This window comes from Myotis myotis, unplaced genomic scaffold (assembly GCF_014108235.1).
Source record: "Myotis myotis isolate mMyoMyo1 unplaced genomic scaffold, mMyoMyo1.p scaffold_m19_p_6, whole genome shotgun sequence".
NCBI lineage: Eukaryota > Metazoa > Chordata > Mammalia > Chiroptera > Vespertilionidae > Myotis > Myotis myotis.
The window spans coordinates 87,599,906-87,617,348 of NW_023416368.1; the positions used below are offsets into that span (position 1 = coordinate 87,599,906).

Consider the following 17,443-nt stretch of genomic DNA (forward strand, 5'->3'; position numbering starts at 1 on the left):
CACTGTCTTTTGACTAGATGCTTTTTTTTTTTTTTTGTATCTTTTACATTTCATGACACCCCCTTGAAGTCAGCAGCATTCATTTTGAAGATGAAGAAACCAAGATTCATTGAGGTTTGGGGCCAGGTTCCCACAGCCAGAGAAGTACACCTGCCCCCCCCACCCCCCCCCCCCCCCACCCCCCGTCCTCCTGTATGACCTGGGTGGCTGACCTGTGTGGAGTCCCTTGGCTGCTGGGCTCAAGAGTAGCTGGAGCAGGTCTAAGCATGTGAGGGTTGGGGAACAGGTGAGCCTGAAAGGATTTGCCTGTGGAAGGTGGGGGAAGTATCCAGCAGTTTGAATTAGGTATTTAAAGGGAGGCAAAGTGTGTGCTTTCCATTTATCACAAAAGTTTGTGGTTAGTACAAACTAGGAAGCCGTGCTTGTTGCTCATGTGTGGTTTTCACCTGCACATAGGTGACCCTTCTCTTGCTATATGTTGGTGAGGAAGCCGGCATCCCAAAATGTGGGTTTGGGTTCATCTGATGTCTGGAGTCCCTCTGAGCTGGAGAGTGCTCCTGGGTTCTCTTTATGTCCTCATTGGTGGAAGATTGGCCTAACATGTGGTTAGGGAACAGAGGAAAGAGTGGACACTAGCATTGATGCTGTGGCCAACAGTCTGGGTTTGACGTTTGTTTTTCTTTTACTCTTCCAAGGTCCTGGCCCTTTGGGAGCCTGGATTCCCAAGTGCCAAAATCCTACCTAGTTTCATCAGGCAGATGGTCATCCATGTGTAATGAGAGTTGTTTCTCAGTCAAGTTTGAGACCCCGTCTATGTCCTCACAGTCATTTCTATGTTACTTCAGGGACTTTATATGCAGATGCTGCTGGCTGTCTAGGATCCTTCAAGTATGAATAAAAACACTTCCCCCTTTAATCTAATATAAAAATTGTGTTTGGTAACTCAAGGTAGAGACGTCAGAGTTGAAAGTCACATGGGACCCATCCTCTCCCACCTTATACTAGTACTCTCTGCAGGCCACAGGCATGTGACCTGGGAAAATCATTCCATTCAGACTACTATTCACTTGTGGACGGGTGTAACAGTCGAACAGCTGCGAGGATTACATGGACGTGTGCATCTTGATGGTTGGCACAGGGCTGGCCATTATAAAGAATCAGTGTATGTCCTGGGCGATTTTTCCAAACCTTACATATATCAGCTTTTCAGTTCTATGACTGGTCATTTCCAATAAGTGTCTCTTCCTGAATTTTTGAACAGTGTGTGCTGAACTGGATTTAATCTCCCTGGTGGTGTTGAATCCTGGCTGGACCGGTCAGGATCATGCTGAAGTGACTCCTTGGGTGGGACCTGGCCCTGCAGTCTACCTTGTTACTATTTGGTGTTGGGGTCTTTCCATGAGGCCACTGCCAGCTGTTGGCTCAGGGGGTCCTCTCTTTGGCTTGTCTGTACATCTCTCAGCAACTCTTCACACCCGGAAACTGGCCCCTATCACTGCTTCCAGTCACAGTGAGGTCCTCTTGGCCTTCCTGGCCAGGATTTGTAACTTTCAGGGGTTCCTTTGTTCCTAAAAGGAGCCCCCGAAAGATAGGCTGGATGTCTCCTGACCTTGCTGATGGCATAGTGCTCCTCTGCTCCTGCCATGTGCCCTGGGATTGCCCATGTCTGTGCTGGAGATCCTAAAGGGGGGATTGGGCGCACAGGCCAGAGCCTGGCCACACATGCTCCCTCTTCTTCTCCTGATATGTTCAGCTGTAGCTGTGGCAGGGCAGGTGCACTGTAATGGCATCCCAGAGTGATAGACCTGAAGTCTCCAGGAAGAATGATGGCTAGGTTTCAAAAATCCTATTGCAGGTGCTCACCTCCATGGCCTTTGTGGCCAAGAAGCAAAATGTGTCCTGACTTCCAGGCCCCCACAAAGCAGGCTTTTCTCTTGACATCCCAGCCAACAGGGTGTCAAGTTACAGTGCTGGGAGAAGTAGCAGTGGATGCCAAGAAGGGATTCAAGCAGAGGGGTGAGAAGTAGGCTGGTGGGCTCCAAGGGCTGTAAGGGTCTGGGGAGGGGACCAGGCACCCCTCCCCCTATGGGGCAGGCAGGACATGGACTGAGAGGCACAATCTGTGTCTGGGCAGCAGAGCTTCCTGTCTAGTCACATCAAATGTTTCTGAGTGAATGGTATCCCTTGGAAAAGGAGGGTGGGGTTCCAGTGAGCAGTCTCCATGTCCAGGTGGCCATGAAAGGCCCCAGAAATGTGTGTCTGTCAAGACACCCAGTTCTCAGGGGCCTGCCAGCAAGATGGTGCCAGATGGTAGGACTACCCAGGAACTGGTGATACCTCTTATTTTCTCGTAGGTCTTTTCTAGAAGTGTTTCTGGAATTGTGGGGGTGGAGGGGTGCTCATTGGATTAAGCATGGAATTGCTTTTGGCTGTGACTCAGATATCACTCCAGGTTGTATCTGAAGGTGGTGGCTCATAGGCTTGAGGATGGCCCCTCCTTTTCTGTGGGACTTTCTCCTCACCCTCTTTGCTGGGCAGCTCTGATCTCTTGCTCGGTCTTCCTGGAACTCCATGTCTATCTTATTCCAAGTTCTGTATCTGCCACAGGAGATACATGTGTGGAGAACTGCACTGGTCCCTTTGGGGGGCTTTGAGAGTCAGCAGGGGTGGCTACTAGGAACCCCCCTTGTCTCTCCCTACTCTATCCCAGGGTAATGTCTGCTGGGATCCAACCCCAGCAGGTCCAGGGGTCCCCAAAGGTGTGGACGGAGTCGGCGAAGAAGGAATGACATGGAGACAGCGTTCAGTTGATCAGCAGCCTAGCCAGGATCTCCAGCCAAGTTCTGGTCTGGATCTCCAGTGAAGTTCTGGTTAGGATCTCCAGCCAGGTTCTGTGTCCATGTTCTCTTGCTAGGTTCTTCAGCCAGGTTCTGTAGCCATGTTCCCTCACTAGGTTCTCCAGCCAGGTTCTGTCCAGCTTCTCCAGCCAGGTTCAGTCACCAGGTTCTAGACAGGTTCTCTTGCCATGTTCTATCCAGGTTCTGTAGCCAGGTTCTGTCTCTAGGTTCTTCAGCCAGGTTCTCTCTCTAGGTTCTGTTGCCAGTTTCTGTCCAGATCTTTTGCCATGTTTTCTCCAGCGAAGTTCTTCTGTCTCTAGGTTCTGTGTAGGTTCTGTCTTCTAAGTTCTGTCTTGTTACATCTGTATTTATACCAGTTGATTCCAATCCTATCAATCTCTATTCCAAAGGTTAGGGCGTTTCTTATCTCCATTCCAGGGAGTAAAGATTATGTAGCTTAAGCATGATTGTTCGTAGTTAAAGTGATTAATTATCCGCCTGGCACTTAGTTAAGAGGTTTTATTCCCTCCCTAACTTCAGGGGAAAATCCCTACCTGGGGAAACAACCTTTCTCAGAGAGGAGACCTTGGTTAAAACACATAGTGCCAAGAAGGTGAGCAAACATATTAAGAACAGTATGCCATATATGCCAGGTCCCTTGAAACACCAAGCATGGACCGGCTCCTGGCAAATTCCCCCTTTTTTATTTTTTAAAAGCCAGGCATTAAAAAGAAAAACCTGAAATGCTCTCTTGTATCCATTTTAAGAGTAGGATTGGCGCTTTCCGCTATTACCTGAGTCCTGATCTATCACCCCAGGGAGAGCTTGCCAATCCTGCACTTTCCCGGGGTGGAAAGGCTGCAGTGGGGTTAAGGATAAGGCTCCTTGGGCCTACCTCCTCCCATGCCTTTACATTTACCTTTCCTTCCTCAGAAAAGCATGGACATACTTCTTATATAAAACGTTCTGTCTGACTGGGAGTAACCTTAATTCCTCTGCTAGCAAGCATATGTGTTAAAAGATCAATACAGAGTCTTCTTTCTTTGGACTCAGTATGGCACATCTTCTCAATCTAAGTTCTGTACTATCCACCTTCTTATCCTACTTATCCTCTATAGGGGGGTCTGCAGTATCCTGGTGGAGTCCTATCCGTCCCGAGTGTGGGGTTCTCAATGGCGGGGGAGGAGGGGTGTTTACCTAGGGGAATCCTGTTCCAGGGGTTCCCAAAGGTGTGGATGGAGTCCGCGAAGACTATCCACCCTCTTCCTACGGTGGAGTCCTATTCATCCCGAGAGTGGGGCTTACCTAGGGGTCCCTGTTCGGGCGCCAGATGCTGGGGTCCAACCCCAGCAGGTCCAGGGGTCCCCAAAGGTGTGGACGGAGTCGGCGAAGAAGGATCTTTTGCCATGTTCTGTCTCTAGGTTCTTCTCTAGGTTCTGTGTCTAGGTTCTGTGCCTCTTGGTTCTGTCTTCTAAGTTCTGTCTTCTAAGTTCTGTGTCTAAGTTCTGTCTAGGTTCTGTGTTCTAAGTTCTGTCTCTTTCTGTCTTGTTACATCTGTATTTATACCAGTTGATTCCAATCCTATCAATCTCTATTCCAAAGGTTAGGGCGTTTCTTATCTCCATTCCAGGGAGTAAAGATTATGTAGCTTAAGCATGATTGTTCGTAGTTAAAGTGATTAATTATCCGCCTGGCACTTAGTTAAGAGGTTTTATTCCCTCCCTAACTTCAGGGGAAAATCCCTACCTGGGGAAACAACCTTTCTCAGAGAGGAGACCTTGGTTAAAACACATAGTGCCAAGAAGGTGAGCAAACATATTAAGAACAGTATGCCATATATGCCAGGTCCCTTGAAACACCAAGCATGGACCGGCTCCTGGCAAATTCCCCCTTTTTTATTTTTAAAAGCCAGGCATTAAAAAGAAAAACCTGAAATGCTCTCTTGTATCCATTTTAAGAGTAGGATTGGCGCTTTCCGCTATTACCTGAGTCCTGATCTATCACCCCAGGGAGAGCTTGCCAATCCTGCACTTTCCCGGGGTGGAAAGGCTGCAGTGGGGTTAAGGATAAGGCTCCTTGGGCCTACCTCCTCCCATGCCTTTACATTTACCTTTCCTTCCTCAGAAAAGCATGGACATACTTCTTATATAAAACGTTCTGTCTGACTGGGAGTAACCTTAATTCCTCTGCTAGCAAGCATATGTGTTAAAAGATCAATACAGAGTCTTCTTTCTTTGGACTCAGTATGGCACATCTTCTCAATCTAAGTTCTGTACTATCCACCTTCTTATCCTACTTATCCTCTATAGGGGGGTCTGCAGTATCCTGGTGGAGTCCTATCCGTCCCGAGTGTGGGGTTCTCAATGGCGGGGGAGGAGGGGTGTTTACCTAGGGGAATCCTGTTCCAGGGGTTCCCAAAGGTGTGGATGGAGTCCGCGAAGACTATCCACCCTCTTCCTACGGTGGAGTCCTATTCATCCCGAGAGTGGGGCTTACCTAGGGGTCCCTGTTCGGGCGCCAGATGCTGGGGTCCAACCCCAGCAGGTCCAGGGGTCCCCAAAGGTGTGGACGGAGTCGGCGAAGAAGGATCTTTTGCCATGTTCTGTCTCTAGGTTCTTCTCTAGGTTCTGTGTCTAGGTTCTGTGCCTCTTGGTTCTGTCTTCTAAGTTCTGTCTTCTAAGTTCTGTGTCTAAGTTCTGTCTAGGTTCTGTGTTCTAAGTTCTGTCTCTTTCTGTCTTGTTACATCTGTATTTATACCAGTTGATTCAATCCTATCAATCTCTATTACAAAGGTTAGGGCGTTTCTTATCTCCATTCCAGGGAGTAAAGATTATGTAGCTTAAGCATGATTGTTCGTAGTTAAAGTGATTAATTACCCGCCTGGCACTTAGTTGAGGGGTTTTATTCCCTCCCTAACTTCAGGGGAAAATCCCTACCTGGGGAAACAACCTTTCTCAGAGAGGAGACCTTGGTTAAAACACATAGTGCCAAGAAGGTGAGCAAACATTTTAAGAACAGTATGCCATATATGCCAGGTCCTTTGAAACAGCAAGGATGGACCGGCTCCTGGCAAATGTCTAGGATAGATGGCCTCTGTTGGGGACAGTCTGAGGGAGGACAAGGAGTTACCGTGGTGTGGGCTCACTCCCTGTTGGCCCCATTATCTTAGTGGTTTAAAGTAATGATGTATTGGTTTGTAATGGTCTGTTGGGTCTCCTGGTTGACTGGTCCCAGCAGGGCACTGCTTCTTGGGCTCTTGTTCTTACAGTTCACGTTAGCTGAGCTGGATGACTGGTGGCTTTGTCACTCACATGGGATGGCTAGGCTCATCTCCATGGCTGTCTCTGACCCTCAGAGACCTTCTTTCCATGAAGCTAGCTTGGCATCCTACACCAAGGTGGTCTCGGGAACTGCAGTACCTGGGCCTTCGTGGGCTCACTCTAGGGGCCCAAGTAGGAGCTGCAAGGTTCCTGTGGCCTTGCCTCAGAAGCTTGCAGTGTTGCTTCCTCCACGTTCCTGTAGAGAGAGCAAGTCACAAAACCAGCCCAGGTCATGGGAACAGGACTAGATGGAGTGTGAGCACAGTCAAGGGTCAGCTGGAATGAGCGCCTTCACAGGGCTCTCAAGGCTGGGCTGATGACTTCATCAGGGTGGAGTGCTGGTTCTCTGTACAGGGTTTTGTCAACCACGAGTAATTGGGGCTTCCTCTTAACATCCACCAGAATCCTGGACTCACAGGCTAGAGGTTGGACTTCCAGGGCCTGTGTCCTGAACAGACACATAACCCAGAATTCAGAAATCCTTTTAAGTGAATTTACACATCCTTTAGCAACACAGCATCGATTGTGCCTGTGGACATAGTCACCCACATGTGCAAGATCATTAGTCACTCTACAGGTATTGCTGAGTTTCTTGTGGACTTACAGACCCCATCCTGGAACCAGGTGCCAGGGAAGAGGAGGAAATGGGCGTGTGCCAATCCTGTTGCCTGAAAACCCACTATGTCAGACCATACTGTAGCTGCTGGGACAGTTGCTCACAGAACAGACACAATTCCTGCCCTCACAGGTTTGAGAATATTTAAATGCTAGTCACCTCAGTAGCCCATTGTGTGCCAAGCTTGCATTCACAGTGAGCAGCCTCTTAATGCTTCAGGAAAGGTCTGGACTCTGATTTCCTGACAGCTTCCTAAGTTATCTGAGCAAGTCTGAGGGGCAGCTGAGCTGAAACCCCTGTTCCTGTCCTTGTAGGAGGCACGGAGGGGAGGGAAGTATCTTGCCCTAGGCTCCTCCACTTGCAAGAGGCAGGATCAAGTGAGACCATGGGTGGTTTATGGGAGAATGACAGCAACACTCGCCCCCTTCCCCAGTGTGCAAGCTTGGTGCACAGTGCCCACTCATGGTAGGCCTTTGTGAGCATGGCCATGGGCTCTGGGAGGAGGGCCTGTGGTCCCTCTGCCACTCCTAGCCAGTGTGGCACTAGGAGAAGATTCCTGCTTTTCTGGTTCTAGGGAGGAGGGGAGCCTCACCCCCTCTTCTGAGTCCATAGAATCACATCAGGACTGGACTCTTGTTTTGTCTTTTGCTTGTTGGGTCATCCTGGGAACATCCAGTACCCGGGCCTTCTAGAGACAGGCTATAAGTAGAGCCATAGGGCCCTGGCCACTGTTCTGTGACAACCTGTAGCCCTAGCTTGGGGTGGGACAACCCAGGGACCTTTGGGGGCACAAAAGGTTTGAAGTGCATCTTGTGAAGGAGGACATGGGGGGTGTGGTGAAAGGAATGGTGGTGAAGGTCAGAGCCCAAGACAGAATGATCCCATGGTATAGAGACTGGTGGGACTGGTTGGGGTGGATAAGAATTGGCTTGGCCTGGGAGGTGTGAATGGGTTCCAATGGGAGGAATGCCCTGGGGCACAGGTTGGGGTTTTGCAGAAGGAGCAGGTGAGGCTGGTGCTGATCTAGCAACTCCTCACCCCACCTATAACCACAACTAGCAGCCACCTGTTTCTGGACCCTGCTGCTGGGCCAGAGAGTTGCAGAGAAGAAGGTTCTGGTAGGGAATAGCTGGTTGCCGCTGGCCCTAAGGAGGAATTTGTTGTCCTGAGGCCTTATTGGGCCCAGTCATTCCCAGCTCCCCTAGTGTGTGCGGGGATCTCAGGGGTCTTGTTAAAATGCAGGCTTAGATTGAGCAAGCTGTAGGGCAGCAAGATGCTACATTTCTATAAGCCCTGGAGAAGCTGCCCAGCTAGCTGCTCCTGAGCTGAGGTGGGTAGTGGTCCTGTCCCTCTTGGTAGATCCTAAGGACAGAACCACCTTTTTATCCAGGGGTTTATCCTCACTGCTTGGCACTACACCTACTTCTTAGGTGAGCGTTCAGCAAAAAAGAGTTGAGTGACTGAATGGATAAATGCACGAGTGTAGATGAAGCACTCTTTCCCCAACATCAGGCAGCTTCATTCAGAGAACAAAGGTCAGAGTTTGTGAGGACTGTTTCTGCATTCCCTCTATGAGACTGCTTCCCCTGGCACAAGTAGGGTGGGGGTGGAGGGGCAGAGTACACTAAATACTAACCTCACACTGACCTCTGGCTGGTGAACACCTGCGACAGTAGCCTGGCGTTGTGGACGCAGGATCCTGTTATAAGTTAAGTTTACAATCCCGGTCTTACCTCCAGAAAACTTGAGGGGGTTATGTGTTTTTCCAGAGACTGCCCAAGGAGGATGCGGTAGTGAGACCATTTTCTCTGATTACAGCCTGGCCTGCGTCCAGTGATTTTTCATAGGTCATATAAAATCTCTTGATCACAATATTTTACAAAGGGGTTCCCAAGATGGGCAGGATGGGCTAATTGGATTTGCCCTGAAGTCTTGTAGCTTCCAAATAAACTCGGTGCCCAGGTGACTGCCTTGGACAGAAGCAGTATACCTGGCCATGCCACCGTCCCTCTAGCACAGCGATTCTCAACCTGTGGGTCGCGACCCCTTTGGGGGTCGAACGACCCTTTCACAGGGGTTGCCTAAAACTATCGGAAAACACATATATAATTATATGTTGTTTTTGTGATTAATCACTATGCTTTAATTATGTTCAATTTATAACAATGAAATTGGGGGTCACCACAACATGAGGAACTGTATTAAAGGGTCACGGCATTAGGAAGGTTGAGAACCACTGCTCTAGCATGTTGGGCTAGCTAGACTCTGCTTTTGTTCTCCTGGTCTAAATGGTTCTATAATTTAAAACAATTAAAAAAAAAAAAAAAACAAGAATGTCCACGTTCAACTTGATCCTGTATCAAAGAGGCATTCTTTTCCCTGAATTAAAAGAACTCTTCGGGAAGGAACTGAGAGGCGTGAAGCACCCTTGTTTTAAAGATGGAGCTTAGGAAGGTTTTTCATGTTGGAAACTAGAGGGGCTGGTGGCCCTCTGTGTTTGGAAGTGACCCAGTCTCTGTAACATACCATAGTCTCCGGGGGTGGACACCACACAGGAATTGCCCACCAGCCTGGCAGCTCCAGGGTGAACTGGGTGCCTCCATTTTCTGAAAAACACCTGAACCCTACCTCACTTCTCAAAATGAAGGCTGCTTGTCACAAACTGGTTAGAACTGGCTGTTGCCATGGTTTTCACAAGGACGGCACAGTTAAAGGGTCACATGACCAAGGAGGGAAATGCCTTTGTCACATGACTTTTTGGTGGCCTGATTAGCATACAGGAAGTTCACTTCCTGCTGGGATGCTAAGTGATCTTTGATGGGAGGTGATGTCATCTCTTGGATGAGTTATTGATTAATGTCAGTCTAAGATGGGACCTAGGAGTGCTGTGGTCAGAGTGGCCATCTCAGAGCTGCAGCTTCCAGATGGTCTGGTTCCCTCGCCCTGCCCTCTTCCCTCAGGCCAATTTCTTTTTCTTTTTTTTTTTTTTTTACATCTCACCCTCCGAAGAAGTGCACACCCTCACTGAGATGATAAAAAGAGATAAATCCCTGTAGATCACCCTCATCTCAGCACACACTTCCTTAGAAAGTGCCTGCAGTCTGTAACTCTAGATGTGGTTCTTCTGCCTGGGCTGCTGCCCCGCCTGCCTGCAGCCACCTAGGGTCCAGGATCCAGGAGAGTCAGTGAATCCTCAGCGTCGAGTCCTCTGTGAATGTGCAGCTCACACCAGGGACAGCAAAGGCGGTTTAATGGGCTATTAAGCAGCAGTTCTCTATAACTCTGCCCCTGCTTTGCTGGGGTGTAGTGGAAGGAGTGGGACAACTTCCAGCTGTTACTCAGTTAACTTTATCAAGTTTGTTCTCTGGGCAACAGTGCCATCTAGCGGACGAGTTTGGTGCTTGGTTGATTTTGCTGCTGAGGGAAAGATTTGATTCTTTCAACAAGACTTGAAGCCAGATCTGAAGGGAATGTTTACATTGTGCCCTCAGCAAATGGAGCCACTTAGTTGGGGGCAAAGTGCCATCTCTGGGACCCTTTGATCCTGTGTATAAGGTCAGTGACACCATAGCAGAGGCTCAGATGTGCATGTATGTCTTAGGAGACTTGGGTGTGGACAGGGTTTGGGTAAGAGGGCGAGAGTAATGGCAGGGGTAGCCTTGGCACCAGACCAGTTCACCCACTGTTAGAGCATGGTGGATAGAGGTTGCTGGAAACCAGTTTGTGAGCAGATTAGGTAGGTGAGGAGCACCCAGATTTGCAAGATAAAATGTGTTCTGTATTCTAGTCTATTTCAAAACATGTAGCCACGTTGCCACTGGGAGGTTGAAGGGGCCACATGTGGTCCAGGAAGGACCTCAGCCAGTATCCAGGGCCATGTGTTTGTTTGTTTGTTTGTTTGTTTTATATTAATCCTCACCCAAGGATATTTTTCCCATTGATATCTTTAGAGAGAGGGGAAGGGAGAAAGGCGGGGGCGGGGGGGGGACATTGATGTGAGAGACACATTGAATGGTTGCCTCCTGCACACCCTCTGACCAGGTCTGGGGTTCGAACCTGCAACCCAGGTATGTGTCCTTGACCAGGAATCGAACCCATGACTCTTCAGTGCACTGGCCGAGGCTCTAACCACTGACATTTATGTTTGTTTGCTTGTTTTCTTTTTTGTTAACCTGAGGATATTTTTTTCCATTGCTTTTCAGAGAGAGTGGAAAGGAGGGAGTGGGGGAGAGAGAGAAACATGGATGTGATGTGAGAGACACATCAACTGGTTGCTCCCGCATGTGTCCCAACCAGAGGTGGGGAGCATGCCCACAACCCAGATATGTGCCCTTGACTAGGAACTGAACCTGTGACCTTTCGGTGTGCGGGCCAACACGCTAGCCCTGGCCGGAGCTGCTCAGTGGTTAACCACTGACGTTTTTAATTCAACACCTAGCCACATGGTAGAGAAAGGAGTGGTGGTGGGTGGTGTTTTCCAAAATGTCTGTGTCACCCTCAGACATATAGATGTCCTCATCCCTGGGGACACAAAGGCAGGCACCAAGAACAGTCCCAGCTGGAACTGGGAGGGGTCCAGCCATAAACATGTGGGTTTGGGTACTGCATGGTGAGTACAATGAGAGAAGGCAGCCTAGATGGGTGGCAGAGAGACTATCAGGGAGGACACAAGGAGAGATGTTGCCACCAGTGGGGCAATGTGCTTGCCATCTCCTTGCTTTGTCTATGTTTTAATCTGGGCATCTGGAGGGTGTTCACGTGGGGTTCTGGGGAACAGAGTCCAGCACAGTCAGTGTGCTCTGGTAACAACCCGCTGTCCCTGCTCCACAGTGACATGAAGTCTGAAAAGAGAGCCCCTTCGCCTGATGTGATTGTGCTCTCCGACAATGAGCAGCCCATGAGCCCGAGGGTGAATGGGCTTCCGAAAGAGGCTTTGCAGGAGACCAGCACTGAGGACCTTATGGTGAGTCTTGTCCCCCTGCTAGGGACTACTCCACTGAACAGCATCCCTGAATATAGCTGGTGACAGTGGGGCCTGTGCTTCTGGGTGCTGGGCCTCCCTCTCAACCCTGTTCTCTTGTGCTTACAGAAAAGCAGTCCTGAAGAACGAGAAAGGATGATTAAGCAGCTGAAAGAAGAGTTACGGTTAGAAGAAGCAAAGCTCGTTTTATTGAAAAAGTTGCGGCAGAGTCAAATACAAAAGGAAACCACCACCCAGAAGGTTTGTGCACGTCTGTATCTTCCTCAAGGACCAGTGGAAGCCATTCAGAGCTGGGGTCGGAAAGGCTGGTCATGGGGGACGAGTTTCCTCAGGGGTATGAGGGTCTGAATAGAAACTTTAACTAAATACAAAAGGTCCCATTTTGTATTTAGCTAAAAGGATGTCAATGAGAGGATATTAGAGTCCTGCTTGGTCTAGAACAGCGGTTCTCAACCTGTGGGTCGTAATCCCTTTGGGGGTCGAACGACCCTTTCACAGGGGTCACCTAAGACCATCAGAAAACACATATATAATTACATATTGTTTTTGTGATTAAATCACTATGCTTTAATTATGTTCAATTTGTAACAATCAAAATACATCCTGCATATCAGATATTTACATTACGATTCATAACAGTAGCAAAATTACAGTTATGAAGTAGCAACGAAAATAATTTTACGGTTGGGGGTCACCACAACATGAGGAACTGTATTAAAGGGTTTCGGCGTTAGGAAGGTTGAGAACCACTGGTCTAGAATGTTTCAGATCTGAATACATAAAACTCACTTCCTGTAAAAGCATCAAAGGAATAGAAAACAAATAATAGATGTATGAAGCTGCTGGAAGCACACTTCAAGGTTCAGAGCTCTGTCCTGAGTTTGTTTTTAGAAAGGCCTCCTGCCCTGCCGGTGGCTGTGCTAGCCTGGAGAGGCTGCTGTCCCAGTGCCTGAGGTTCTTTGTGGTTCTGCTATGAGCTCACCATGTGGGGCAAGTTCATGTTTTGTTGGATTTCTGGGAAGGTTTATGATTGGTTATGCAGCTGCCCTTATCATAACCATAACAGCCATCTCACTCTAGCTGGTTTGGCTCAGTGGATAGAGCATCGGCCTGTGGACTAAAGGATTCCAGGTTTGATTCTGGTCAAGGGCACATTGCCAGGTTGTGGGCTCGGTCCCCAGTAGAGGGCATGCAGGAGGCAGCCAATCAATGATTCCCTCTCATCATTGTTGTTTCTGTCTCTCTCTTCCTCTCCCTTCCTCCCTGAAATCAATAAAAATATTTTTTTTAAAAAAATTAACCATTACTACTAAACCAGTAAAGTGATTACATGGCTGACAGAATGTGTAAAACTCATATTCCCTAAGAGAGAGGCACAAAAGAAAGACACGCATTGGTCTGATTTGGGGGCTTATTTGAGTTCCCACCCCACTCCGTCAGCAAGTGGATGTGGCCTGACTGACGTCAGTTAATCTCCTGGTGGACAGAACCTGTCTATTGTTTCCTTGTCAGTTGTTGAAGATAAGGTAAAGTGACCCAAGTCTGTCACTGTCCCTTCCCTAGTGGAATGTTACTTAAGAATCCCAAGGTTGGGCCCAGCTGGTATGGGTCAGTCGTTGAGTATCGACCCATGAACCAGGAGGTCAGGGCTCTCGCCCGGGTTGCAGACTCTATCCCCAGCAACGGGAATGCAGGAGGCTGCTGATCGATGATTCTCTCTCCTCATTGATGTTTCCAACTCTCCCTCTCCCTCCCTTACTCTGAAATAAATAAATAACGTATTTTTTAAAATGTTAAAAGAATCCTAAGGTTGGTATTAACCTGTCCAGGACCTGGGTCCTTTCTCATTGCCTGCCTTTCCTGCCCCCTGACAGGCAGGGCCACAGAGTGATAGCAGGAGTCCCAGGGGGTGGAGTGGTGCTGGAAAAGCACCCATTTTTGTATATGTCAATTCCTGTCGCAGATAAGCAGGGGTCACTTATCAGGCTGGAAGCAAAACCTTTGCAAACTTAGTGACAGTGGGGCCTGTGCTTCTGGGTGCTTCCTGTCCCTTTGGAAGAGGAAGAAAATCAGTCCTCCTCCATCAGGATTATGGGGTGGGCAGGACTGATGGCTGTCTCATCTACCGAGTATCCTGCTTTCTTGCAGCCCACAGGCTCCACTGGGAGCACCGTGACCACCCCTCCCCCGCTCGTGCGGGGCACCCAGAACATTCCTTCCGGGAAGCCATCACTTCAGGTCAGTTCCTTCCTCATTAGGCTCTTGAGGAACCCTGTAAAAGGCTGCCTGTTCCTTCTGACTAGACTGGGTGAGGTTTTCCTGCTGGCAGCCCCAAAATAAATCATGCTTAAATTCCCAAACTAAGCCACCATTGACATCATAAACAAATCACACCAGCAGATGGGAGGCCCCTCCCATGACCACCCCTTTTGAGGTTGGAGAGAGAACTAAGATCCTACCTAAACATATTGGGCTCCCTTCATTCGGAGTCTCCCAGTGGCAGGGTGGCCTTGACCCAGCAAGGCTCCTGGCCTCCTCTGCTCAAAGGATTCTCCCTCCCAGCCATAGGACTGAGGTCTGGACAGGGGCCCAGCTCCCCTCAAACAAGCCTGAGCCCCCAGCTCACACCAGCAGGTGGCAGGTGACTGTCCTGGTTGGCTGGACTCTTGCTCTGGTGGGGCCTGTGTCTTGACTGAGCCCACGTTTACAAGTCTCTTGTTGGAGTCTATGTTCCTTGTTGCTTTTATGTGTTTTCTATTACCTCCTTTTTTGGTTAATAAGTACGTGCTTTTACAAAAATAGTAATAAACCTGTTTAAAAAAAACACATGTTAAGATATGGGGATTGGTATCTTTTGACAGACCTCTTCGACTCGAATGCCTGGTAGTGTCATCCCTCCACCCCTGGTCCGTGGTGGGCAGCAGATGTCCTCAAAGCTGGGGCCGCAGGCAAGCTCGCAGGTCGTCATGCCCCCGCTTGTCAGGGGGGCTCAGGTGAGCAGGGGTGCACCCTTGGGACAGGAATATGGCCAGGCAGCTCCAAGCAATGGTTTACCTCACATAAATAACCGTTTCCAGTTCTCAGGCTGGGGCTATGGAGCCCAGCCTTTCCCTCTACCTCCCTCCATTGTTCCTCATTGTCTTGTTCCCACCCCACCCCACAGCAAATTCACAACATCAGACAACATTCCAGCACGGGGCCGCCTCCACTCCTCCTGGCCCCCCGGGCGTCTGTGCCCAATGTGCAAATCCAGGGACAGAGGATCATCCAGCAAGGCCTTATCCGTGTTGCCAATGTCCCCAACACCAGTCTGCTCGTCAATATCCCACAGGTGAGGGCCGTGCTGTGCTGACATAGGGAGTGTGCGGTGCAGCTGCCCCCAAAAGGGCCCACAGTCCTGAGGCACAGTGGGGTGGTGCAGTGTGACCTCAGAGCCAAGTGAGGCTTCGGACACCCCTTGTGGTTTGTACTTGAGCTCCTCTGGGCCTGTCAGGCATGAAGATCACAGGCAGATATTCTGATCTGCCACGTGACAGAGGTGGAGAGTTGCTGAGAGGATGAGGGGTGCAGACCTGAGCTGAGACAGGAGTCTGAGGTCTTGGGAAAGGCAAGTTTGGAGGATAGATAGGGCCAGCTAAGGTGTTTGGTGGGCCTGGAGATGGCTGGGGGCACTAGAGCCTTTCCTATCCTTTCCCCCTGTAAGCACAAGCACATGAGGAGCATGTGTCTGCAAATGTCCTCATGGCACCAGTGTACCTATTCTTATTCACAAGTCCCTTCAACTCTGGACAAAGCCTCTGAGATGGGGTGGGTTTGTCCCCACCCAACAGAGCCAGGAAGATGGGATGGGGGGGTCGATAGGCTAGAAGCAAAGCCTCATTGACAGATAAAATTATTGGGTATGCAGGGGCTTTTGCTGATGGGCACGTCACCTTCTCTGCCTCCATTGGCCTAATATATTCTTGCCTGCCTTCTCTAGGTCAGGATCAAGTGCATTCCTGCTACCACATAGGGATGTCCTGGCAAAACAAAAGCTTGACCTATACAAGCAGTTTATCCCATAAACCTTGATCCGGATCCCTCCCAGGTGCCAGACCCTGTTCTCAGCTCAGTGTGCAGGGAGGATGGAAGAAAGCAGGCCAGCATCAGTGGTGCCAAGGGGTTCTGTTCCCAGTGGGGTGGGGAACCCAAGGAGGGGTTGGGGAGAACTGGCTGGTTGGTCAGTGGGGCATGGGCTAGGTCAAGATGCTGTGATGGCGTCCTCTGTATTGAGGAGTCTCTTTGATTCTGAGACCTTCTGTGGGGGTAAGGATCCTGGGAAAGCATCTGTGCTTCCTAAAACCTGTGATGTATTACAGGCAAGTTATCAGGTTGTGCATTTTCCTGGGGGTGGTGTATGCAGCTTTCCTTGAGCTTTCCAAAAGGGTCCTCTACCTTATGAAGCTAACTAAGGGCACTATCGTGATCAGTTCCACGTTTTGGGGAGAGCACTTGACAGTGTTGGGGGTGAGTGAACTGGAGCAAGGAGACGATGGAGCATTGGTCACTGGGGTTTAGACAAAGACGATAAAGTAGTGCAGAAATATCAAGGGTTGAGGCACAGTGGGGTGGTGTGGTGTGACCTCAGGGCGAGGGATTGGTGCAGGAACTGCTCTCTACTGCAACCCTGATAAAGACATTAGTATCTCCAGATAAGCACACACTAAGATGCCCTCAGGGGAAATGCCACAGATGCCACTTGAGCCACCATTGCACCCCTGTGAGGAAGGAGGCTGCCCAGACCTGTGCTGAGAGGAGGGTCAGGCCATAGAGCTGGGACAGTGGCCATGCTGTCCTGTGTTGGTGCTGTGGGGACATTACAAAGGGGGTGCCCACTCTCTTGGTTATAGTGACGGGTTGCTTTATGGATATCCTCCTGGCAAAATACAGCAAATTACAGATTTTTTTAATGTGTGTGGTTTATTTGATATCAGGTAAGCCTCAAAAGTGGGTGTACAAGATTGGTCATCTCATAGGGTGAATGGTTTAATGCTACTCTGTCTGCTGCTCACAGGTATCAAGCAGCTCGGAATTAGTGCAACTAATGGTGCTGACCTGGGCTGTGGGTGCAGTGATAGGGCCTGCCTCGGTGCAGGTTGCCCCTAGCACTCTGACCAGGTTGTTGTTTCCCAAAAGCCATCCCCAGCCTCACTGAAAGGAACGACAGTCACCTCTGCTCAGGGCAACTCCACCCCCACCAGCGTGACTTCTGTGGTCACATCTGGTGATTCTCCAGCCAGCCGGCAGGCGGCCGCCAAGCTCGCACTGCGCAAACAGCTGGAGAAGACGCTGCTTGAAATCCCCCCACCCAAGCCCCCTGCCCCAGAGATGAACTTCCTGCCCAGCGCTGCCAATAATGAATTTATCTACCTGGTTGGCCTGGAGGAGGTGGTACAGAACCTGCTGGAGACGCAAGGTGAGTGGGCCCTGAGCTAGGGTTGTTTTCATCTCTTCCCACTGAAGTTTCTATAACATAGGTTTTTTTCAACGTACAGCACCTGTCTATGCACCTGTGGTATACCCAGAGCTGTCTTAAAGATTGGGTATTTTGGATGCTATGAGTAACATTGCATCATCAGTTTGTGAGGTTTAATAGCCTTTTTTTTTTTTTTTTTTTTAAATCCTCACCAAGGACATGTTTAGATTTTAG

General features: G+C 49.5%; 1 protein-coding gene across 10 annotated transcripts in view; it reads left to right on the forward strand.

The window, feature by feature from the left end:
- The window catches only part of GATAD2A (GATA zinc finger domain containing 2A), a 114,947-nt gene that overhangs the window by 89,380 nt on the left and 8,124 nt on the right, over positions 1–17,443 (forward strand). For 9 of the 10 annotated variants that reach the window (XM_036311913.1, XM_036311911.1, XM_036311914.1 and 6 more), the window contains 6 exons: positions 11,604–11,736; positions 11,863–11,994; positions 13,903–13,992; positions 14,616–14,747; positions 14,918–15,085; positions 16,930–17,209. In XM_036311913.1, the coding sequence (XP_036167806.1) occupies positions 11,604–11,736; positions 11,863–11,994; positions 13,903–13,992; positions 14,616–14,747; positions 14,918–15,085; positions 16,930–17,209 (935 nt within the window). The remainder of the gene's footprint in view (positions 1–11,603; positions 11,737–11,862; positions 11,995–13,902; positions 13,993–14,615; positions 14,748–14,917; positions 15,086–16,929; positions 17,210–17,443) is intronic. The other variant, XM_036311909.1, reaches the window with a different exon arrangement.